A 25,443-nucleotide genomic window follows, 5' to 3' on the forward strand; every position below is an offset into this window, starting at 1 on the left:
TTTCTGTACATAAAATTTATTTATATAACTTGACGTATAGTAAAATACAGATGATTTTATTTTTTTTATTTGACGAAAATCAAGAGTTATGACATGCAGAAGTTTTTTGGTATTTAAGAACTAAACAAGAAATATTAGATTTGCCATGAAAAAAGCAAATACAATCAGTAATTTAAATTGAAGTTTGGAAGAAAGTTTTGCCCCTCAGTACTTCTCATTAGAAACCATCAATAATAGTGAACTGCAGTTTGAAGATTGCATTTCATCTTATTCAACATTAGATACGAATAATCCCATATGCAGATGTTCTAGCAACAGTTTAGAAACAAAAGGAGTCGCAAACAGAATTATAGAAATCACCTAAATAAGAAAATGAAAAACACGGAATCAAAAACAAACAATGACAATATTGTCTTAAAAAGATAGATCTATAAAGAAACAATTCAATTTAATGAATTTGAGTAAATAATTGTATGAAAAACATAAAGAGGGTTATACGTAAAAAAAATTGCAAGTTTTAGTAACTAAATGAACAAATTTAATGTGTTATAGTATTTGTCCTATGGTGCATTGACGATTTTCCACGTTATTTCAACTCTAATGTTAGGTGGGTAGTTCTATTAGTATGTGGGTACTGCTCAAGATATGCATTGAGCCGTCCGATTTGGATGAACGCTTCAGATTCGGTCATTAGATCAAAACGTACAAAGTCTTACTGCACCACCACGTTGGATTCTCAGCACAAAGCCACAAAACAAGCGAAGACAGAGAACTTTCGCCATCAGAAACTTGAAATTTAGTCGACCAAAAGGAATCTGGTAATATCTGCTTTCAAATTCATGAGTTTCTTAATTTTTGTTGCCGGTTTTCTCTTCTGGATTCTTCCACTTTAACCTCTTTGATTTATGGTTACTTAGAAATAGATAACTGTAGGCATGAGCCAGAGTAAGGTTGTGAACGATATTAAGGAGATGCTGGAAGGGGCAGAGGCACCTGAAACCGACGAGTGTTGCATCTACAAAGTACCCTTTGATATTCGGAAACTCAACGAAGATGCCTACACCCCAAGGGTGGTTTCTATTGGTCCTTTTCACCACAAGGGTCATCCTCGCCTTCTTAACATGGAAAGGCACAAACGTATTTATTGCAAGGCATTTCTCAAACGAACACAAACATCCTTGGACACCTGGATCCGCCACATAGAAGGGGAGGAGTCCAAATTCCGTGGCTGTTATTCAGACTCCCTTGAGTTCACCAAGGAGGAACTGGTGAAAATCATCTTTGTCGATTCTGGTTTTATATTTGAACTTTTTTGGAGTACCTATTATGATGAGTGGTCAGGGAATGACTCCTTTCTTTTGAAGCCTTGGTTGACCACTAATATAAGATTAGATCTGTTGTTACTTGAGAATCAGCTTCCTTATTTTATGCTTGAAGATCTCTTTAATCTGTCCTACCCCTCTAGATCTGCCTCTAGTAACAATAAAATCCCTTCATTTATTGAGCTTACTTTTGACTATTTTGCCTATTACAACAGATCCAATTTGCTTTTTCATAATGTTAGCATAAGGCACTTCACGGATCTCATAAGAACTTTCCACTTACAACATCCTAAGCAAAGGCGATCCCTTAGGACTGATGAATCGGTCATACATCTTCATAGTGCTACTGAGCTGCTAGAAGCAGGAGTGAGGTTTAAGGACAATAAAAGAAGTAACTGCTTGCTGGACTTGAAATTTTCAGGAGGGGTTCTTGAAATCCCACAGTTGAAAGTGGAAGATTGGACTGAACTATTGTTCCGCAACTTGGTGGCGTTGGAGCAGTGTCACTACCCTTACGAATCCTACATTACAGACTACGTTGCTATTTTGGACTTCCTTGTGAACACAGGGAGAGATGTGGATATACTGGTTCAAAAGAGAGTTCTGGTGAACTGGCTTGGAGATAGTGATTCTGTGGCTGATTTGTTTAATGGTCTTTGGAAAAATATTACACATTTAAATTTCAATGACAGTTACTTTCGTATGTGCCAAGATATGAATGCTTTTTATAGAGATCCTTGGCATAAAATGAAGTCTACTTTGAGAAGGGATTATTGTAGCAGTCCTTGGCAAACTGCTGCTACCATTGCTGGAATTGTTCTCCTTATTCTCTCTTTAGTTCAAACAGTTTGTTCTATCTTACAAGTAATACAGCAATAGAATGAGGTAAATCCAATTAATGTTAAATGCTGAATTATTCTGAATTTATTTTTATTGTTTTCTACTTCTACTGCATTCCTTTTGTCCGAAAATTCTTCAATGGTTTACTTGTTAAGGTGTTCTAACAGATTGTTTTCGTCCTTCACAAAATTAATCTGTTGAATATGCATAGAGTTCAGTGCTACTCCTCAAGTCTCTAGTGAAAAATTATGATCTCATGAAACTAATATCAACCCCGCTTCAAAGTTGTGAGATCAAGACTTAATACATGCCATGGTACATAGCTAGTTTAATTTCATTCCACTTGATTTGTTTCGCAAACTAACCTGGGTGATTTTTGTATATAATGAGAAAATAATTCAAATTTCTAAATTCAAATATTATACTGTTTAAATTTTAAAAGATATTGATTTTTTATAATATTATTTAGAACTAAAATATATTGTATTTATTTTAAAGATTTGTTTCCTCTTCTAAGATTATAATGCTAGATCAATAAATAAATATCTTTAAGATGAGAAAAATCATTCAACCTGTAGAAAGGTCACTACTTTAAATGAGAGATAAGGATATATGAAGAAGGTTTTTCAAGTTTCATTAAAAAAACTTGTGAACGAGGATTTTCAAGTTTTTTCAGAAAATTTGTGAAGGAAGATTTTTGAGTTTTACCCATAAAATTTGTGAAGATGAATTTTCAAGTTTAACTCATATAACTTGAAGCAAAAATTTTCAGGATATATATGTAATACATTTTGACATATGTAATGAATATTCTTGTAAACATAGACATGAAAAATTAAATCGCGTTAAATGAATTTTATGTTATCTTTTCCTATTTTTTATGATGTTGAATTGTTTGTATTTTCTTATTTTTATAAATAAAATAAGAATTTTTTTTTCTTACGGTATATTTCTAGTTTCTATGATTTTCTCTTGAAGATTGCTGTGAACCAATTCAGGCAGGAGTAAAGGTGCATTGTAGCTTGCGGGAACTGAAGAATTTGCTGGGAAAACAACTAAACAAGTAGATTTAGCTTGCTTAATTCAAAGGTCATCATAGCCATTTTCATCTCAGTCTAGGATGAGAAGTAATTATATTTAAGAAAAATATTAGTAACACATTGTATAACACTTTTTAGCTTGCTCAACACACTTTCTATCTACCACTATAGTTTGCCAGAAGTAAAGGGTTAGATTTAGAATATGTAAAAGGTTTTAAGATCAAACTTTGTTGTTGGTATAGTATAAAAAAAGATATTTTAATTAAAATTTGTTAAAAGTTACAAAATTTAAAAAGTCTTCATTTTTATTTCTAATTTTTAATATATTTTAACAAATAAAAAATTGTAAAAAAAAAATATATTATTAGCACTGTAAGTTCCAAACAGAGATTCTCACCCACTCAATACTTCTAACTTGTAAGTATGCAAATGGGTGACATGATTAGAACCCATCTCATTAAAATATTTGTCAAAAATAAACAAGTTAAAATTTGAGGTCAGGTTGTATTATTTACATAAGTCTAATAAGAATTTGGTAAATGTAAATTATTTTTCAATAGTACATATATATATATATATATATATATATATATATATATATATATATATATATATATTATGTATTATTTATTGTAAGTAATTTTGTTTTTTTTTTTTCACACGTCACAAACAAAAAAAATTAGTAACACATTTCTCAATAATTTATATAAAATAATGGTTCATATTTGATACATAAAGGTTAATTAATTAATATTAATTAAATTAAAAAGTTAACTAATCTTATTTGATTAATATTTAAAATTAAAATTATGTATTAACAAAAATATTAGTCGTTGTAGCAGTGTATAGTCTCATATTGAGGTAGTCAGGTAGACTTTACGAATTTTTGGTAATTGTCTATATTAATATTGGGTTGGATATATATGTTAAAAAATTTTAATTGAACAAAAATAGATGTAATGAAAAAAAATGTAATTTTTTTTAAATATAATCAGTATTTTAGTTTGTGTAATATAAATTAAATATTTATTATATATAACCAAAATTTATAATAAATTATATATGTAAATAAATATTATATTTAAATATATAAATTATATTTTAAATTTATTGTAGATAATTTATATTATATTAAAAAATTATTTTTATTTATTAATAATTTATTTTAAAAATATTGAAATTAATTTATAAATAATAATGATAAATAGAAATCAAATTAGATAAAAAAAATTTAAAAAGTGTTACTAAAAATACTCTTGTACTATATAATAATTTATATTTCATATATAGAGGTCAATTATTAAATTTACTATAAAAAAATTGACATATGGTGACACATATCCTATAATGACACAATACATGTCATTAAAAATTACTTTTATCTATACAATAAATATAATATATATTAGTATATTGTTAAAAAATGTAGATATAAGTTATAGTGACACAAAATATGTTTTTAAATCTCATTCAAAATCAATATTAAAATTGTATGTAACTATATGTCAAATAGATATATACCTACATATATTGACCTTTTTGTATGTCATTTATAGGAATAATATTTAGTAATTTATAGGAATCCTGTGCATATTTATTTTTTAATAAAAATATAATTTGTAATTTTTTATTAGTGAAATTTATATAATTATATTATTTTTTATCTATTAAAATCAACTAAATTTAAATATAAAATTATGTGTATATTATTCCAACTTCCACTAATATTATTTGGAATAAAATAATGTAGTGAGAACTGCATGAACTGCTGACATGGATTAATGTTTTAAAAATAATTTCAATTAAAATTTATAAAAGAAAATATAAAATTGTATAATGATAATAAAGAGAAAAGGTTCGGAACTTATTGAGGAAACTTAAATTGGTGGAAATTTTTACGGAAATAATATTTTTTTTTTAAAAAATTACAAAAATGACACCTGTGCAAGTTTATTTAAAGGAGTAGCACCATTTACTGTTCATGCTCGGAATTTGGTTTTCCGGGAACCGAATTCTGAGCTTCAAAAATTTTTTTTTTCTTCTCAAAATTCGATTTCCGGGGAACCGAATTCCGAGTTATTTTATTTTTTTTTTCTTTTTTTCGTGTTTCTGGCCCATTTTGGGCAACTGTTGGAAGTGGAACGGCCCGTTCCGGAAGCAGAACGGGTCGTTCTGATAAAAGAAACAAAGTCTTCTTTTTGAAACTAAAACGGGCCAAGAACGACCCGTTCCAGAATAGAAATTTAAACAATTTTTTGAACCTGGAACGGCCTTGGAACGGCCCATTCCAAAAGACGTTTTTAGGAATCAAAACGTGTTTTGGAACGGGCCGTTCTGGTTTTGGAACGGCCCGTTCTCGGCAAACAGTGAAAGAAGTATTTTTTTTTTACAAATTCTATTCATAATAATTATCTACTATATTTCACGAATCCTGATTAATTGATATTATTATAATTTTTATGTTAACAATACACTAAAAATTTAAATTCTTGGTATTTGAATTACTTTGATTTCAATTTTTATTATTTTTAAAATATTTAATAATTTAAAAAATTAATATTAAATAATATTTAAAAATTTTAAAAATACTTTTGAATATTCAATAATAAAAAACATGAAGAGATAAGATAAAATATATAAGCAAAATAAGAAAAAAAATATGAGAATAACTTTATTATCTTTTTTTTACAAATTTTATTCATAATAATTATCTAGTATATTTCACGAATCCTGATTAATTGATATTATTATAATTTTTATGTTAATAATACACTAAAAATTTAAATTCTTGGTATTTGAATTACTTTGATTTCAATTTCTATCATTTTTAAAATATTTAATAATTTAAAAAATTAATATTAAATAATATTTAATAATTTTAAAAATATTTTTGAATATTCAATAATAAAAAACATGAAGAGATAAGATAAAATATATAAGCAAAATAAGAAAAAAAAAATATGAGAATAACTTTATTATCTTTTTTTTTACAAATTCTATTCATAATAATTATCTAGTATATTTCATGAATCCTGATTAATTGATATTATTATAATTTTTATGTTAACAATACACTAAAAATTTAAATTCTTGGTATTTGAATTACTTTGATTTCAATTTCTATCATTTTTAAAATATTTAATAATTTAAAAAATTAATATTAAATAATATTTAATAATTTTAAAAATATTTTTGAATATTCAATAATAAAAAACATGAAGAGACAAGATAAAATATATAAGCAAAATAAGAAGAAGAAAAATATGAGAATAACTATTATCTTTTTTTTTTTTGTAAAAAAAACATGAATAGTTGATGGATAAAATGTTTATTAGATAAGAGTATAATTGAGTAAAAAGATATTAATTAGACTGTAAAATTCTAATGATATTTCTTTATAAATAAAAGAATGTTAAAATGGCCAAAAGTTTAAGATGAGTGAAATAATATTTAATATTAATGCCTAGAAGTTAAGAAACATTTAATATCAGTTATAAATAATATATTTAGACAACCACTTAAGATAATATCTTACGCTTAAAACGTACAATTATCCCTAAACTATAGGGAATAGATTCTCTCCAACAATATAATTATCGGATAAAATTTTAATTATTCAATCAATTTTATTAAAATATTATATTTTGTTATAAATTAAATTTAAAAAATTAAGGGTCAAATTATCACACTTCACCGTCCAAGTGTTCTCTCTGGTAAGGAACTTTCTCGTTCGTCAAGCATAATTTAAAATAATCTCAATTAATATTTATATTATACTTTGTGACTTGAAATTATTGAGATTTGAAATTTATAAAATATTAATTACTTTGGAATAAAAATTAACATGAAAAGGAAGAAATAAGAGTAATTATAGGATTAAATTGTAGCATTTTTACTGTTTGCCCAGAACGGGCCGTTCCAAAACCAGAACGGCCCGTTCCAAATCACGTTCTACTTCCTGAAAACGTCTTCCGGAACGGGCCGCTCCAAGGCCGTTCCAGATTCAAAAAGATGTTAAAATTTCTATCCTGGAACGGGCCGTTCTTGGCCCGTTTTAATTTCAAAAAAAAGACTGTGTCTTTTATCAGAACGGCCCGTTCTGCTTCCGAAACGGGTCGTTCCACTTCCGACAGTTGCCCAAAATGGGCCAGAAACACGAAAAAAAGAAAAAAAAATTAAAATAACTCAGAATTCGGTTCCCCGGGAATCGAATTCTGAGAAAAAAAAAAAATTGAAGCTCAGAATTCGGTTCCCGGGAAACCGAATTCCGAACATGAACAGTAAATGGTGCTACTCCTCTAAATAAACTTGCACAAGTGTCATTTTTGTAATTTTTCTTTTAAAAAATATTATTTCTGTAAAAATTTCTAAATTGGTGATATGAAGTCATAGAAAGCGGACCCCATTGGGAAGTTTCACCACAACATCAGATCATACTTTTCCTCTGGTCAATGAAAATGAAACTATCATAGCACCTTCCTATTCGAATCAACTTCGGCGAAGCAGAGTCCATTGTTACTTAGTATGAAATCTCTCTTTTTTTGTTTTGTATTCCAACTTGCAAGTAAAGGGAAATTCGAGGAAGCTGTGCTAGGTGTAATTTTGGTTTTTATATTCACGAATCCATGTGAGTAGCAACTCACCATGAAAAAGTGTAGAAAGTCATGAGAATTCAATGGTTAAACCCTTATTTATTGTCGCGCACAACCCTCAAGAAACACCAACAAGCAAGAGAAAAAACTTTCGCTACAAAGACTTGACATTTAATCCAAACAAAGGAATCGTTTAAGGTAATATTCTCAGCTTCGATATTATATTCACAATTTCACCATTTTATTGTCCTGTTTCGTTTCTGGACTCTTGTTCACTTAAACTTCGTGGTTTTTGGTTATTTAGATGACTAGAACTGTGAAGCGCGATGATGATGTTATGATCGATATTAAGGCGATGCTGGATGGGGCAGAGGTACCCGTAACCAATGAGTGTTGCATCTACAAAGTACCCTTTCATATTCGGAGACTCAAAGCAGATGCGTACACCCCAAATGTTGTTTCTATAGGCCCTTTTCACCACAATAGCCATCCTCGCCTCCTTAACATGGAAAGACACAAACTCGGTTATTGTAAGGCCTTTCTTCAACGAACCAACACAACTTGGCATAGTTGGATCTGCTACATAAAAGAAGAGGTGGAGCCCCATTTTCATCGTTTTTATTTAGACACCCTTGATGAGTTCAGCAAAGAGGAACTGATAAAGATCATCTTTGTTGACTCTGGTTTTATACTTGAGCTCTTTTGTAGATACCATAGTAAAAATTGGTCAAAGGATGACGTGTGTCTTTCAAAATCTTGGTTGGAATCTATCATAAGATTAGATTTGTTGTTACTTGAGAACCAACTTCCTTTTTCTCTTCTTGAGTCTCTCTTTAATAAGTTTTTCACCAACAGATCTAATCATAACATCCCTTCATTTATTGTGCTTACGTTTGACTATTTTGATTATTTTAATAAATCCAACTTAAGTTATGATAATACTGGCATAGAGCACTTTACAGATCTCATAAGAACTTTTCACTTGCAACATCCTCCTCAAAAACGACCATCTAGGACTAATGAAGAGATAGTGACACACCTTCCTAGTGCTACTGAGTTGTCAGAAGCAGGAGTGAGGATTAAAGTAAATAAGGAAAGCGAGTGCTTGCTGAACTGGACATTTTCAGGACGGGTTCTCAGAATTCCGGAATTGGTAGTGGAAGATTGGACTGAAATTTTGTTCAGGAATATGGTGGCTTTCGAGCAGTGTCACTATCCTGATAAATCTTATATTACAGACTATGTTGCTGTTATGGACTTCCTTATAAACACAAGCAGAGATGTGGATATACTAGTTCGGAAGGGAGTATTGGTTAACTGGCTAGGAGATGCTGATTCTGTGGCTGACCTCTTTAATGGTCTCATGAAAAATATTGTGCAGACAAATGACAGTTCTGAATACTTTCGTATCTGCAAAGAGTTGAGTGCTTTTCAGAGAAATCCTTGGCATAATTTGAAGTCCACTCTGAGACGTGATTATTGTAAAAGTCCTTGGCAAACTGCTGCTACCATAGCTGGTATTCTTCTCCTTATTCTCTCGCTGATTCAATCAGTTTGTTCTGTCTTGCAAGTAATACAGCAATATAATGCCCCCTCAAAGACCTGGTAAATACTTATGTACCGTGGGTGTGCTTTCTTTTTCAGCATATGATTAGTGTTTGTAAATTTTGGACGTTGAAATATCATCATTCTTGTTCTTAATTCTGTCATGTGAATTTGTTTGTACAAATATTTTAACTATAATTTTTTTCTGATAAATTATTCCAAGAATAGCCTTTTATTTACATGTATATAAATATATATCAACGGAAAGTTGAGAAATTATCTAGGTGGTCCTAAACTAATTCTTATATAACATGTAATTAAGTGTAATCAATTTGTTCTGTAAGCTGTGAAACTTAAATGCATGTAACATAATAACTAACTGAAACTTGAACACTTACCGTTCTTAATACCAATCACTTAGAAGAGGTGAGAGAGAGATTAGACGAGGAGAGAGTAGGAAACTTAGAGAGATGTTGAAATTAAGATCTAAGAAAATGACCAATATCGTAATAATTTTTTTTTTTTGGATGAATCATGTTAAATTTATAAGATTTTTCTTTATTTAAATCTTGAATAAATTTTAAGTAGGACATTTGTTACTGTTATAATTTTACTTCATATATTTTATTTTTAATTAATCAATATAATTTAAACAAATAAAATTGTTAATAAATAGGATTTGTTAAGAATTTTAAATTGCTTACAAGCTTATACATAACATCCTTTTTTTACTATAAATTTTATAATAATTTTAATGACAATTTATCGTTTTTAATTTATTTGTAAGATCCAATATAAGAGAAGTGATGAGATGTTGGCGGATGGTAAAAGTGAAAGATGCGTAGCTACACTACAGAAATTGCGTATATATGTATGTACCGGTGATTATTGTGATGATTCCATGTAATGCATCAAGAAATTAACGCTTCACGCAAGACAAAGAACAAAGAAAGAAATCGGATAATATATCCCATAATTCCCTGCCCGGGGATGCTCATGATTCTGTGCCTAAAATCTTCAATCATCACTACTTTCGTATCTGCCAAGCCTTGACTCTTTTTATAGAAATCCTTAGATAAATTTGAACCCTACTCTGCCGCTACCATTGCTGGAATTCTACTCCTTTCTTTCCTCCAATCACTTTGTTACGTAAGACAAAAATATATCATAATATTTTTATAAAATTTACAACCTTATATTCAATGGATGAAATATTAAAAATAAACTGAAAAATTAGAGTTTAAAGTATATTAAAATTAAGAATGTAAAAAATAAGATTTGAAAAATAATAAAGATGGGTTAGTGACTATCTAATTCGTTGAAGAGAAAAAAGTTTATAAAAGAGGAATTAAAAAAAAATAGAGTAAAAAAAAGGAGTGGAGGAAGAAGAAGTAAAGAAAAAAGGTAGTTTTTGAAAATAAAAATTGAGAGAGGAAGACTTATCAAGCAATTAAAAAAAATTCCTTATCGATTTGTGATGATAATAGCGTAATCAAGAAGGACTTCTGGACACCCACATGCTATTCAATACACTGTCAGATGGAGAAAAAGATAGATAATATAAATATGATAATTGATATGATGTGAATGTAATAGAAAGAGATATAGGAAAAAATATATATAATTAATATATTAAAAAAATATGAGATTTCTATAAATCATTACCTTCACTTAATTTTGGTTCCAAGCGGTAAACATAAATATTGGGAACTCACTTTTTTGTGGTATTTGGTCATTGTGCTTTTTTCTATACCGAGCCAGCTTTTGAGATTTCTATGTTTTAATATGTATAGCAGCACCAACGCAAGCTCTTTTCTAAAAACAAAAATAAACTTGAAGTTATTATATTATATTTTTCACTTTGTAAGGAAAATATAATTTTTAGACAGAATTATAGTGTAATTTAACAGTAAGAGAGAAATAAAATAAATACTGAGTGTTGTTTAAAAACATTATTCTTCGGAAGTTTCACCTACCACAACACTATCATACTATTTTCTTCTTATTGACGTGAAACCTGTGTGGAATTATATATATAACATGTCCTTATCCAATCATTCATTTTTGAACGATGCAGGCATAAAACTAGGTAAGTGATATGATTGGACAAATATATTTATTTTCATCTTCATTTGCATTAAAAATAAAAATAATAAAAAAATTCTTGTTTGCAGCTTGCAAGTGCAGGGAAATGCAAAAACAGTTGTGGTGGGTGTAATTTCGGTTTCTATATATATATATTAACAAATCCATGTAAGCAGCAACTCATGATGAAAAAATGTTGAAACTTACACAAGTATTGAGTATAACATCTCATGCAAATTCATTCGTTAAAGAAGCTCTCAAACTAATTGTGACAGCGCGCCACCAAGCAAAAGAAAGAACTTAATTTGGCTACAAAGACTTGAAATTTAATCGAAACAAAGGAACCGGTTAGACTTCTTGTTACTTGAGAATAGCTTCCTTTTTCTCTTCGATGAGTTATTCAACTTCAAATCTTATTATAACATCCCTTCATTTTAACTATTTCAACATATTTGACTTGAGTTTTGACAATATTAGCGTAAGACACTTGATAGATCTCATAAGAACTTTTCACTTACAACATCCTAAACAAAGGCAACCACTTAGGACTGATGCAAATGACATAGTGAAACACCTTTCTACTGCTATGGAAGCAGGAGTGAGGATTAAGGTAAACAGTAAAAGTAAGTGGTTACTAGACTTCACATTTTTAGGAGAGGTTCTCCGGAATCCAGAGTTGATACTGGAAGATTGAACTGAAATTTTGTTTCAGAATATAGTGGCTCTGGAGCAGTGTCACCATCCTCATGAATCCTAAAGTAAGTGGTTACTACACTAGAGACGTGGATATACTAGTTCTGCTGTTAACCTGTTTAAAGCTCTTTGCAAAAATATTGTGCAAACAAATGACAGTTCTAAATACATTCGCATCAACAGAGACTTGAATGCTTTTTATAATAATCCTTGGCATAATTCGAAGTCCACTCTGAAGCGTGATTATTGTAAAACTCCTTGGTAAACTGCAGTTTCATTTGCTGGAATTAGTCTCCTTATTCTGTCTTTTGTTCAATCGGTTTCTTCTGTCTTGCAAGTAATACAGCAATATGAAGCCTCCCCTCCCCCAACGCACTAGTCTCAACTTATTCCAAGTATTTTCAAGTTCTACATTCCTTTTGTCTGAAAATGATTCAATGCTTTCCTTATTTCGTGTGTTGTAACAGATTAATCTTGTCTTCCTTTCCAAAATCACTCATCACCACGAAAAGATGGGTGTGCATGAAATTCAGTGCTGCTCTTCATGTCCATGGCTTATCCCAACCCAACTCCAGAGTTGTGGGATGAAGATTTAATTTCATTCTTCTCTCTTTTCATTTTTTTATTTTTTCTCCCTCGCTTCATTATTGCTCAATTGATAGAAACTCAGTTGTCCTGTCGTTTTTTAGGTTGTTTTTTCGAGCCAAATACGTACTTATGCCACCGTGTTTTTCTTTTTTATCAGTTTTAGTTTTTTATATCAATGATTTGATATGATTAGTGTTTGTAAATTTTGTGCATTTAAATATCATTATTCTTGTTCTTAATTCTGCCATGTGAATTTGTTTTTACAAATATTCTCTAAAAAATTATTTTAATAGCTTTTTTCTCTAAATTATAAAGTATATACCAATATCAATGTAAAATAATTATTATAAGAATAGCTTTCCAGCAGATTGCAATTTTACTAGTGTTACCAAAATATAATCCCATTGCTGAAACTATAAATGCATGACCAGAGTACGTTTTAGTTGGTGAATCCTAGAAGTGATGAGATGTTGGTGGGTGTTAAAAGTGAGAGAGCGCCAAAGAAACAGCATATCTTTATGTGCTAGTAATTGTTGTTGTACCTGCACTCTCTCCTTCTTGGTCATACCTTCATTCCTCATTATTTTTCAATCCGGTTTTCTAACCACGTTGAGGAATATACACATACAAAAGGCACATTCACATTCAAATAAGTTACTCTCTCCATAAATTAAATATAAAAAATGAATTGTGACATTACTTTAAGATATAATATTATTTATAATGACCATGATGGATCTAGATTCTTTTAGACTACACCATAAAGTTATCAATTAGATAATCAATAAATTATAGGGTTTTGTAGCTCTTTCGACACTATCAACTGTCAAAGGAGTCGAAAGAGGTTGTTTAATTATAATGATCCAATGAAGTGTTGTAATTTGAAAGGTATATTGACTGATTTCAGCAGGTTCATGTAACATCTTACTCGGGTCCTTGGATCACCAATAGTGTCAAAAGGGGTCAAGAGTTTGCTCATATGAGACTTTCAATTACACATAGCACCTAAGGGATCAAGGATTTGCTCATGTAATCCTTTCGGTTGTCGAGAGGAAGAGATCAAAGATTTGTTTATGTGAACCCTTTAGTTATTAAAAGTGTCAAAGGGATCAATGTGTTCATGTGAACTCTTCGGTCACCGAAAGTGCCCAAGAGATCTTAGACCTGTCTGTTTCTAGCGGTGAATGGCTTATCCGGTATAATTGTGATGATTCCATTTCATGCATCAAGAAATTAAAGAATCACGCAAGACAAAAGAACAAAGAATGGAATCGGATAATATGTATTCTTATTCTCTCTCTGATTCAAAAAGTTTGTTTTGTCTTCCAAGTTATACAACAATACAACAATTGGTAATATGTTCAATTTCTACTGCTTTCCTTTTGTCTGAAATTGTTTCGATATGATTTCCTTATTTCAGGTGTTGTAATATGTAATAGATGAATTTATTCCTTCTCAGAATTACTCCATCACGATTGAATGATTGGTATATGCATGAAGCTCAGTGCTGCTCTTGAAGTCCATGATGCAGAATATAATCCCAATCCTGCTCCAGAGTTGTGAGATGAATATATAATACATGCGCCAATAGTCCCTTTCCAGTGTTGTATATTTCTATGGATAATGTTTCTATGTCATTGAAATTGACAGTATAACATAAAGACTCTCATGAGTCCCAAAAATAAGTTTTTCAACCTCGTTAGTCGTTACATCAATACATTAGGAAAACGCCAGAGTGTGAAACCATTGGAACATTATTTATTACAATATGTTTTACCAAGTAAGCAAGTTAAATTTTAAATTATGTTTCTTTATTTAAATAAGTTTAATTCAAATTTTAAAAGTATAATTAAAATGATAATTGGTAAATAGTTCATGTATATGTGTATTAGAAGTAATTTATTGAAAGAAAAAAAAATGTAGTTAAAAGAGAAGACATTATTAAAAGTAATGAGTGAAGTTATCGAAGAAGATTAATTATCGCTAAAATTAAAAGATAATTTGTACACATACAATATTTCTTAAATTTGTTTCATATTGAATACAATTCAACACACAGTACTTCTTAAATTTGTTTCATAAGATTCAATTATATGAAAATTCTTAAATACAATTGAAATTCAAATTAAATATGTTTTCAAAAAATTTAATTTCATATTATTTTTATTTATTCATGTGATATATTTTTTACACAATTTTTATTATATAGTTGTTTAAGATTCAATCATTAATTACATTTCATAATTTTCATATAAGTAAATATAATATAGTATTATAAGTTTCACGTTTTAAATTAATTAAAAATTTATTCAAAACTATGATAAAGAATCAAAATAAACATCATAATAGAAAGGTAGTAAAACAAATTTTAAAAATAAAATAAAGGGTAAAAAAGTATAATTTATCCTTTTTATATTATAATATTATTAGTTGATTATTTTGATTTATTCATCCGTGATATTTGCATGCATGTGAATAGTTAGGATTTGAATAGAGAAGAGAGAGGTGGTGAAATTAATTACGATGGAATACATGATGAGTGCTTTTGTTCGTCTTGGTCGATCACAGATACTAATTAAAAGTATGCATAGCTTGACAAAGTGCGAAATTATTATTCTGATGATCCCCTCAAGAAAAGCATGATGCTAAAGAACATTCCCCACGAAGACTTAGATTTAATTCAAAGAAAGGAATGGGGCAATTCAAGTAGCTGAGAAGATATATATTCATAGGTTTCCTCAGTTTCTTCTATTTGTGGGTCATTTAGATGGCTAAGCATGATGATGTTGTGATCGATATTAAGGCAATGGTGGAGGAGGCAGTGGCACCCGAAGCTGACCAGTGTTGCATCTATAGAGTTCCCTTTGATATTCGCAAACTCAACAATGAGGCATACACCCCAAGGGTTGTTTCTATAGGCCCTTTTCACCACAACCGCCATGACCACCTCCGAGACATGGAAAGACACAAACTCATCTTTTGCAAGGCTTTTCTTCAACGAACCAAAACAACCTTGGCCACCTGGATCCCCCACATACAAGAGTTGGAGCCCCACTTTCGTCAGTGTTATTCCCACGCCCTTGCGTTCTCTAAGGAGGAACTCGTCAAAATCATCTTTGTTGATTCCGGTTTTATATTTGAGCTCTTTCTCATATATTATCATCATGAATGGTCACATAATAATAACTTTGTTTTAAAACCTTGGATGCGCACTAAAATAGAAATAGATTTGTTGTTACTTGAGAATCAACTTCCTTTTTTTGTTCTGGACCGTCTCTTCAATCTCTCCTTCACCTCTGTTAGAGAGTAATATGGAAAATATTACTCTTCTTTTGTCTTTTATCATTCTGTTATGTCATTAGAATATTCTAGTTGCCACCTGCCCTATTTTGTTATAGTTTGTTATTTTGTAATCATCTCTTGACAGCTGTATCAACAGGAGGTAGCTTCTATAAAAGGCTCCTTTGTATTTCTTTACATGCAAGTTAATGAAATGAAAATATACCCTTCTCATTTAACCTTTTTCTCTGATCCTCTCTAACATGGTATCCAAAGCCTACAGCTTTACAGCAAAACCCTAATTCTTTTCTTTTCCTTCTATGGCAATCGTTAATCCCCACCCTTCCGCACCCCAATATTTTTCAACCGCCATCGCTGAGAAACTTGATGATTCAAATTATCTTCACTGGCGACAACAAATCGAACCTGTCCTCAAGTCGCATAAGCTTCAGCGGTTCGTCGTTAATCCTTTGATTCCCTCCCGCTATCTAAATGATGATGATCGTGCCATTGACAAGGTCAATCCTGAGTACGAAGCTTGGGAAGTTCAGGATCAGATGTTGTTGACCTGGCTTCAATCAACTTTGTCAAAATCAATTCTCTCTCGTGTCATTGGGTCCGTTCACTCCTATCAAGTCTGGGAAAAGATTCATGAATATTTTCACACGCAAACGAAGGCACGTGCCCGTCAACTCCGTACTGATCTTCGTACTACTTCTCTTGATGGTAAAACAATGCGCGAGTTCTTGTCTCAGATCAAGAACATTGCTGACGAACTTGCTGGCGTAGGACATCCTGTTCCTCTTGACGAATATGTTGATGCGATTTTAGAAGGTTTACCACAAGATTATGCCCCGGTGGTTTCTGTTATTGAAAGTAAGTTTGCTACTCCTCCAATTGCTGAGGTTGAAGCTCTTCTTCTTGCGCATGAATCTCGCAGCAATAGATTTCGCAAACAATCCTTCTCTCCTTCTATTAATTACACTCATGGGTATGCTCGAGGTAGTGTAAATCGTGGTGGTGGCAATAGTGGTCGTCGTGGAGGTAGTTCTGGCAGAGGTCGTGGAGGACGTTTTGCAAACTTTCAATGTCAGATTTGCTTAAAATATGGTCACACTGCCAATATTTGCTTTTATAGAGCTGATGCAAATTATCAACCTCATGACTCTTTGGTTCTATATGATCCTTCAACTCTGCAACCTGTGCAGTTCAATCCCTCTCCATCCATCACCAAAGCCTCTAATACTTGGGTGAATCCCACCTCCAAGCAACTCAGTCAAGACACTAATGTCACCTCAGTCACTCCCAGTGCTATGCTCGCTAATACTTCTTCTCAGGGTGCTGTCAACTCTACTTGGATCCCTGATTCCGGTGCTTCCTTCCATGTCACTGGTGAGCCTCAGAATGTCCATCAGCTTGGTCACTTTGATGGCCCAGACCAAATTTTCATTGGAAATGGTCAAGGTTTGCATATTAATGGTTCTGGTTTCTCCTCCTTCTTGTCTCCTATTAAATCCAATTTTTGCTTTAAATTGAACGATCTTCTTCATGTTCCCTCCATCACAAAAAATTTGTTAAGTGTCAGTAAATTTGCCAAAGACAATTCAGTGTACTTTGAATTTCACTCGCATTGTTGTTTTGTGAAATCTCAGGTGACCCATGAAATCTTACTTCAGGGAGTAGTTGGTTCTGATGGACTTTATTCCTTCTCAAATTTAGAGCTTCAAGGCCCCTCTATGTTGGTGTCCTCTTCAATGGCATCATCTGTTGATCCTGCTGTGTCTGCTTGTCCCAATGCAGTTTCTAATTCCACTAATGCAAATAAATTTTCTGATGTATCTTTGACTCCTAGTTCTCACACTTTGTGGCATACTAGGCTTGGTCACCTCAATTCTCATGTTCTTAAACTTGTTCTTAATCATTGTAATATTGCTCCATCTAATAGAAATGTTTCTGAGTTTTGTTCTTCGTGTTGTGTAGGGAAGTCTCATAGACTTCCTTCTCTTGCTTCTGAATCTGTTTACTCTACTCCCTTAGATTTAATTTTTACTGATTTATGGGGACCATCTCATGTTGTCTCACATTCTGGTTATGTTTACTATGTTTCCTTCATTGATGCTTTCTCTAAATTTACATGGATCTATCCTTTGAAATCAAAATTTGACACTTTCTCTGTCTTTCAACAATTTAAAGCTATGGTTGAACTTCAGTTAAATACCAAAATCAAAAGCATCCAATCTGACTGGGGAGGGGAATACAGATCCTTTACTGCCTTTCTTGCAACTCATGGTATCACTCATAGATTAATTTGCCCTCACACACATCATCAAAATGGTGTAGTGGAAAGGAAACATAGACACATTGTTGACATTGGCATTACCCTACTTCATCATGCTTCCTTACCTCTTACTTTTTGGGATTATGCTTTTTCAACTGCAGTTTACCTAATTAATAGGTTGCCCACTGCCTCATTGAATTTTGACATTCCTTTCACTGTTTTGTTCAAACAAGCACCAGATTACAAATTTTTAAAGACCTTTGGATGTGCCTGCTTCCCTTTCTTAAGACCTTATACTACTCATAAACTTGATTTCAGATCCCAGGAATGTGTGTTTCTAGGGTATTCAAATTCTCACAAGGGCTATAAGTGTCTGTCTGCTTCAGGAAAAATTTACATTTCAAAGGATGTGATTTTTAATGAAACAAGGTTCCCTTACCTTGATCTTTTCCAGCACACTTCCACTCTTGTACCCTCCCCTTCTCAATACTTCACTCTCAATCCAGATCTGTCTCCTCCATGTTATCATACTACTACATCCTCTTTACCTTTTATTCCTGTTTCAGAGACTAGTAATCATAGTGGTCAAGATAATATTTTATCTGTGTCACAGTCCACGTCCACTCCTTCATCCCCTGTGTCTTCTGCTCCCACCAATACTGTTTCCAGAACTATTAATAATCATTCTATGCAAACCAGGTCCAAGTATGGGATTTTTAAATCGAAGATGCCTCCTTTATTTTTGGCTCATAGTGAACCGAAAAATGTCAAACAGGCTCTAAGTGATCCAGATTGGTTTTCTGCCATGAAGCAAGAATACTCTGCTCTTTTGAAAAATCATACATGGGATTTAGTTCCCTTACCCTCTAACAGACAGGCTGTTGGGTGTAAATGGATATTTCGGGTCAAAGAAAATGCAGATGGGTCTATCAACAAGTTTAAAGCTCGTTTGGTAGCAAAAGGATTTCATCAAGTTCATGGTTTTGATTTTCATGAGACATTTTCTCCTGTTATTAAACCGATCACCATTCGCATTATTATTACTCTTGCTCTTACTTATAATTGGCATTTATTTCAATTGGATGTGAATAATGCTTTTCTTAATGACATCTTGGAAGAAACAGTTTACATGGTGCAGCCCCCTGGATTTGAAGTTGAAGATAAGTCTCTTGTTTGTAAGCTCAACAAGGCTCTCTATGGTCTTAAACAGGCTCCCAGACAGTGGTTTGACAGACTTAAGTTGACTCTTCTTCAATTTGGTTTTCAGGCTAGTAAATGTGATCCTTCTTTGTTCATGTACAAGCATCAAGATCAGATTATCTTTCTTCTAGTCTATGTAGATGATATTATCATTACTGGCAGCTCTTCCCAATTTATTCAGCAGATTACTGATCAACTTAATGCCACTTTTTCATTAAAACAACTGGGCCAATTAGACTATTTCTTGGGCATTGAGATCAAACATTTACCTGACAAGTCCCTTCTCATGACTCAAAGCAAGTACATTCGAGATCTTTTACATAAAACCTCAATGGCTGAAGCTCATCCAATTTCTTCTCCTATGCTCTCTGGCTGCAAATTGTCCAAGTCAGGTGCTGATTTGTTTCATGATCCAACACTTTATAGGTCCGTAGTTGGTGCTTTGCAATATGCTACTCTCACAAGACCTGAAATAAGTTTTGCAGTTAACAAAGTTTGCCAATTCATGGCCAATCCCTTGGATTCTCACTGGGTGGCTGTGAAAAGAATCCTCAGATATCTTAAGGGTACTCTTTCTCATGGTCTTCACATGAAATCTGCTGTTCTTGGCAAATCTTTTTCCATTACAGCTATGTGTGATTCTGATTGGGCATCTGATATTGATGACAGAAAATCTACCTCTGGTTCTGCTATCTATTTAGGATCTAATTTGATTTCTTGGTGGTCCCGAAAGCAGCAAGTTACAGCTCGATCCAGCACTGAGGCTGAATACCGCAGTATAGCTCACACCTCTGCTGAATTAACCTGGATTAAGGCTCTGTTACAGGAACTTCAGGTTCCTTTTTCCACTCTTGTTCTCCTCTGTGATAACCAAAGTGCAGTAGTTATTGCTCACAATCCCGTTTTTCATAGTCGCACTAAACACATGGAAATCGATGTATTTTTTGTTCGAGAGCAGGTTCTATCCAAGCAGCTTTTGGTTTACCACATTCCAGTTTTGGATCAATGGGCAGATGTATTAACCAAGTCTCTTTCTCCAGCCAGATTTCAATTTCTTCGGGACAAACTCAATGTGAAGAGTTTTTCTAACAAACCTCCACCTTGAGTTTGTAGGGGGGTGTTAGAGAGTAATATGGAAAATATTACTCATCTTTTGTCTTTTATCATTCTGTTATGTCATTAGAATATTCTAGTTGCCACCTGTCCTATTTTGTTATAGTTTGTTATTTTGTAATCATCTCTTGACAGCTGTACCAACAGGAGGTAGCTTCTATAAAAGGCTCCTTTATATTTCTTTACATGCAAGTTAATGAAATGAAAATATACCTTTTTCATTTAACCTTTTTCTCTGATCCTCTCTAACAACCTCTATATCCAGTAACGATAACATTCCTTCATTTCTTCGACTTACATTTCACTTTTTTAACCGTTTCAATATATCCGAGTTGAATTTTGATAAACATGTTAGTATAATGCACTTCACGGATCTTATAAGAACTTTTCACTTACAACATCATTCTAAAAAATTACCAGATAAGAATCCAGGTGAAGTGGTGACACATCTTCCTAGTACTACTGAATTGTCAGAAGCAGGAGTCAGGTTTAATGTAAACATCAATAAATTCTTTCCAGACTTTGAATTTTCAAGAGGGGTTCTTACAATTCCGCAGTTGATAGTGCAAGATAGTACTGAAATTTTGTTTCGTAATATGGTGGTTTTAGAGCAGTGTCACTATCCTCTCCAGTCCTACATTGCAAACTATGTTATTGTCATGGATTTCCTTGTAAACAAGAGCAGTGATGTGGATATACTGGTTCAAGAGAGAGTACTGCATAACTTGCTAGGGGACAGCGATTCTGTGGCTAAACTGTTTAATGGTCTTGGCAAAAATATTGTGCTATCAAATATGAGTTCCCATTATGGGCATCTCGCCCAAAAATTGAATGCTTTTCAAGGAAATCCTTGGAATAAATTGAAGTCCACTCTAAGACGTGATTATTGTAAAACTCCTTGGCAATCTGCAGTTTCCATTGCTGGAATTCTTCTCCTTGTTCTCTCTTTGCTTCAAACAGTTTGTTCTGTCGTGCAAGTTATACAACAATAGATTGATGTCTCCCCTCTCTACAACACCTGGTAAGTTCAATTCAATTATTGTTAAATGATGAATTTGTTATTATTATTTTCAATTTCTACTGTTTCCTTAGTTGTCTCAAAATGTGTCAACGGTTGAATTTCCTTATGTGTTGTAACAGATTAATTTAGTCTTCCACAAAATTACCCTGTCACGATGGGATGATGGGATCTACTCTTCAAGTCTGTGAGCTGCTCTTCAAGTCTATGGTGGAGAATATAATCTATATTCTATAATGTAACGTCCACAGTTTAGTTTAGGTAAATTTCATTCCTCTTACTTTGTTTCCCAAATAAACCAGTGTTGTATATTTGTAAGGTTCTCTGTCATTGACAATAACATTGAATAGATTTTCAATCTCTCATCACATCATGAGAACGCAAACCAGTAAAAATATTGGAATTCGTTTAGTTAAAATATGTATAACTAAATAATTAAACAAGTTAAAATTATGTTCCGTTATTAGTTTTAAAAGGAAAAAGTCATGCTCGTTTTTTAAGTTAAATTATCATATCTTAAAAGTGTAACATGACAATTCATGAATACTTCCTTTATATGTATTTCAGTTGTAATTTTATTTATTACAATTATGTTTTAAAAAATATTATTTTTTATTATCTTATAGTCACTTTTACTTAACTTTAATTTTTAAGAATCATAATTTAAATGGATCAAAATGACACTAAAAAGTAAAGTTCAAGGATTGAATTGAATATGAGTTATGTGACGAAATTTAACAAAATAAAAAAAGTCAATTTTTAATTTAGTCTAATTGACTTGATTATCACGTATCATTTATTTATGCATGTTATGTGTCATGAGCTTCACGTATCACTCATTCATACATATCACATGTAATCCACTCCATGTGTCATATGTGCATTGTCTGATGTCATGTTTGTAAATGACATGTCACGTAAATACAAGTGTTAATTTATATATTATTTAAAAAAATGTTGAATTTGAATTCTTTTAAGAACTACTATAATTACTACTTATGGTCAAAATTTTCATTTTCAAATTTAAATAATCTCTGCTAATACAAAACCATTTTTTTCAAGTTTACATTACCCTTTGCAAAGAGCAAGTTTGCAATAATAAAAAATAATCTAAGTTTAACATGAGCTAAATAAATCAAATTCAAAATAAAAATCTAACTTGTTTTAAAATATAGAATTAAAATTTGAATTATTTTTTTAATTTCAATAAAAGAAATAAAATTTTAATTCCATATTTTATAACAAGTTAGACTTAAAATATAAATTTAAACTTTTTTAAAATTGTTCTAATATAGAAAACGTACTACAAAAAATCTAGTCGTTATCCAAGTCCAAAGCATTAAAAAATGTGTGTTCTTGGGTGTCCTAACTCCCAAAACGAAGTTTTATACTCTTTTATCCAACATTTATGAATTCGTAATTTTTATAAGTTCTATCCTAAAGTCTCAGAATAATTAGCGTTATGTTATGATATTCAATCTTAATATTAATAGTGTTGATCCTTATATTAAATCTCCTAATTCGATAAATATTTAACAATTGTCGAATATGAACTGTTAATTTAAATATTGTACAACCGATAAGTCTCTTAAGATATTTATGAGACAATACACTTAACATTGAATCTTAAATATAAGGTGCTTAAATACTATAAACAACTTTTTCCTTTTACCGATTAGTAAAGATCTCTCATAATAATTATGACCAAAAATAAATCAGGCATCATTAATCGAGTAATCTCACTTTTTTGGTGTTGAAACCAATTTGTAAATGTTTGAGTTAACTACATCCATTTACGTCCTTATTATACATATAGGAAGAGGACAAAAGTGTAGTGGTAATAGATGAAGAAGGCTACCCCAACCAAAGCAATAAGGGATAGGAAAGTACAACTATGGAGGGAGATTCGATTTCCACCTCCCATCTTTTGTTTGCATCTTCTGTCCTTTTTTATATACTTTTATAAGAAATTATTATTTTCGAAAACTAATATCTAAAGTATACATTTTTAGAAAATTTGTGACTCAACGCTACTTTCAGACTTTAAAAAAGGTTTTCCTAATATAATTATGCTTTAATACACCACCACTGCAACATTAACACCCTCACTCGTAGCAAGATAGAGTAGATAGAAATAAGATAGTGAGAATTAAATAATAAAAAAAAATGGGATATATTTTTTGTTTGGTTGGCTTCATATAAATGAAAAAATAATATATATTATAAAGAGATGAAAAATTAGATTGTTAATGAATATAATATCATTCCCCACTTATCTCATTATATACTCTCATATAATCATTAAATTATTATAAATATATTTTTTCCACAACTAATTATTAAAATTCATACATAAAGGTGTCAAGTTAGGTTAACCTGATATAACTTGACTTACATAAGTCATATGTTATTTTAAATTAGATTGGTCTAATTTATATTCTTTTTGTGCTTCGATTTTTTAACTCAATCTGTCTCATATCGACTATCAAGTTATTGGCCAAATTAAATATATATATATATATATATATATATATATACTTAGTTTTTATAATAAAAAAATTATAACATGATTAATTCATACTAAATATTGTTATAAAACATTTAGTCATTTTTTTACAATCATAAAATATTTTATCACAAATTAATTATAAAAATTATTCTAGTAATATTTGCATATAAATTATGTAAATTCTGTTTGTCATTCTTTTCCTTAATGTTGAAATTCAAACAGTTTTTTTTTTTAAGCAAACACAAGAGTGAAAAATTATTATTATTATTATGTTTTATTATATATATTGTTTTATAATATTACAAATTAGTAGTAATTCAAATTATTTCACTTATTAATTTAACGAATCAACTTGATCTGAATCCATTTAGTCAGTTGAGTTTAAGAGGTTGGGTCAAAATGATATGATTCTATTTAAGTCATTCTTTAATAGTCCAATTTACATCAAAATAGGACCCAAATTGAAAGTTCTCATGAATATACTTTTCTGGTACAATTCATATAATAACTATATTTTTATTTTTAAATTATTAACGTCAAAATATTATGTAAAAAATATACGCAAATAACTAATAATTGACAAAATAATAAATTAAAAGAGATATTAAAATTTACCAACAATCATAGTGCATGATAATAATTAGTTAATTATCAAAGCATCACAGTAGATAGTCCATCACACGATAAACTGATTGGTGGCTAAAGTTTACAGCATCATTCGACACAAGAACAGTCAACAAGCACGTACGCTTTATCCTAATTTCTGCTACAATTCTATCCTATTTAATTATTCTATAAACAGGAAATTTGGGTTTTCTCCTTAATTTTGCCTTCATCCATCTTGTTCTTTTTTGTTCTCATGTTATCCTGATAGTGTTTGCTTCATGTTTTTATCATGTCAATCTTGTGCTTCCTTTTTCACATGCTTAACCTTCAAACAAGATTTTTCCTATAATATCACTTTTCATATATATAATTAATTTGCTAATTTACACTTTTAACCTCTCTATAATATTTATTTTATGATTTTGATTTTCTAATTTTTAATTCTGCAATTTTAATCTCTTTTTCTTATAAAACTTCTAAGTTTAGTTTCATCATTAAATGTTCATCTGTTGATTATTGAAATTATAATGTTAATTATAATTTGATATTTATTAAGTAGAGATTATCATAATTAATATTTAATAATATTTAGATTAAATTATATATTTCATTTTTATCTCATTAAAGTAATAAAAAATTGAAATAAGATAAAAAAAAATTTAAGATTAAAAAAGTAATTTAATCTAAATATTATAAGATATTAATTGTCAAAATATCTATTTAATGTCATGTCGT

The 25,443-nt window shown here is 30.8% G+C and overlaps 3 protein-coding genes across 9 annotated transcripts; all 3 read left to right on the forward strand.

Annotated features, from left to right (window-relative positions):
* The first annotated feature begins 655 nt into the window (after positions 1 to 655).
* LOC109797914 (transmembrane protein, putative (DUF247)) lies at positions 656 to 3,412 on the forward strand. Of its 7 annotated transcripts, none has more exons than XM_083077521.1 (3): positions 656 to 2,207; positions 2,330 to 2,477; positions 3,119 to 3,412. In XM_083077521.1, the coding sequence occupies exon 1, from the start codon at positions 936 to 938 to the stop codon at positions 2,199 to 2,201; it is 1,266 nt and encodes a 421-aa protein (XP_082933647.1). In that variant the 5' UTR covers positions 656 to 935; the 3' UTR covers positions 2,202 to 2,207; positions 2,330 to 2,477; positions 3,119 to 3,412. The 7 variants fall into 7 exon arrangements, with proteins under 7 accessions (XP_082933647.1, XP_082933645.1, XP_082933648.1 ...); XM_083077519.1 differs by having other exon boundaries at positions 3,161 to 3,412; XM_083077522.1 differs by having other exon boundaries at positions 2,374 to 2,477.
* A 4,299-nt stretch (positions 3,413 to 7,711) lies between these two features.
* Positions 7,712 to 9,495, forward strand: LOC109796903 (UPF0481 protein At3g47200). The gene is made up of 2 exons (XM_020356751.3): positions 7,712 to 7,992; positions 8,099 to 9,495. The coding sequence occupies exon 2, from the start codon at positions 8,099 to 8,101 to the stop codon at positions 9,401 to 9,403; it is 1,305 nt and encodes a 434-aa protein (XP_020212340.1). The 5' UTR covers positions 7,712 to 7,992; the 3' UTR covers positions 9,404 to 9,495.
* A 127-nt stretch (positions 9,496 to 9,622) lies between these two features.
* Positions 9,623 to 21,948, forward strand: LOC109798058 (uncharacterized). The gene is made up of 4 exons (XM_083076275.1): positions 9,623 to 16,012; positions 16,133 to 16,147; positions 16,422 to 17,234; positions 20,824 to 21,948. Exons 1-4 carry the CDS (start codon positions 15,473 to 15,475, stop codon positions 21,565 to 21,567), a joined length of 2,112 nt encoding a protein of 703 aa, XP_082932401.1. The 5' UTR covers positions 9,623 to 15,472; the 3' UTR covers positions 21,568 to 21,948.
* Positions 21,949 to 25,443: the final 3,495 nt, after the last annotated feature.

Source organism: Cajanus cajan, chromosome 6, assembly GCF_000230855.2.
Source record: "Cajanus cajan strain Asha chromosome 6, NIPB_CcT2T_4, whole genome shotgun sequence".
In the NCBI taxonomy this organism is placed as follows: Eukaryota; Viridiplantae; Streptophyta; class Magnoliopsida; order Fabales; family Fabaceae; genus Cajanus; species Cajanus cajan.

Bases quoted from the DNA above. Each gene is read 5' to 3' on its own strand.
- LOC109797914 (XM_083077521.1), top strand. From the start codon at position 936: ATGAGCCAGAGTAAGGTTGTGAACGATATTAAGGAGATGCTGGAAGGG.
- LOC109796903 (XM_020356751.3), top strand. From the start codon at position 8,099: ATGACTAGAACTGTGAAGCGCGATGATGATGTTATGATCGATATTAAG.
- LOC109798058 (XM_083076275.1), top strand. From the start codon at position 15,473: ATGGCTAAGCATGATGATGTTGTGATCGATATTAAGGCAATGGTGGAG. The intron at 17,235-20,823 runs GTGAATCCCACC...TGATCCTCTCTA, and splicing joins CCAAAGCCTCTAATACTTGG to ACAACCTCTATATCCAGTAA.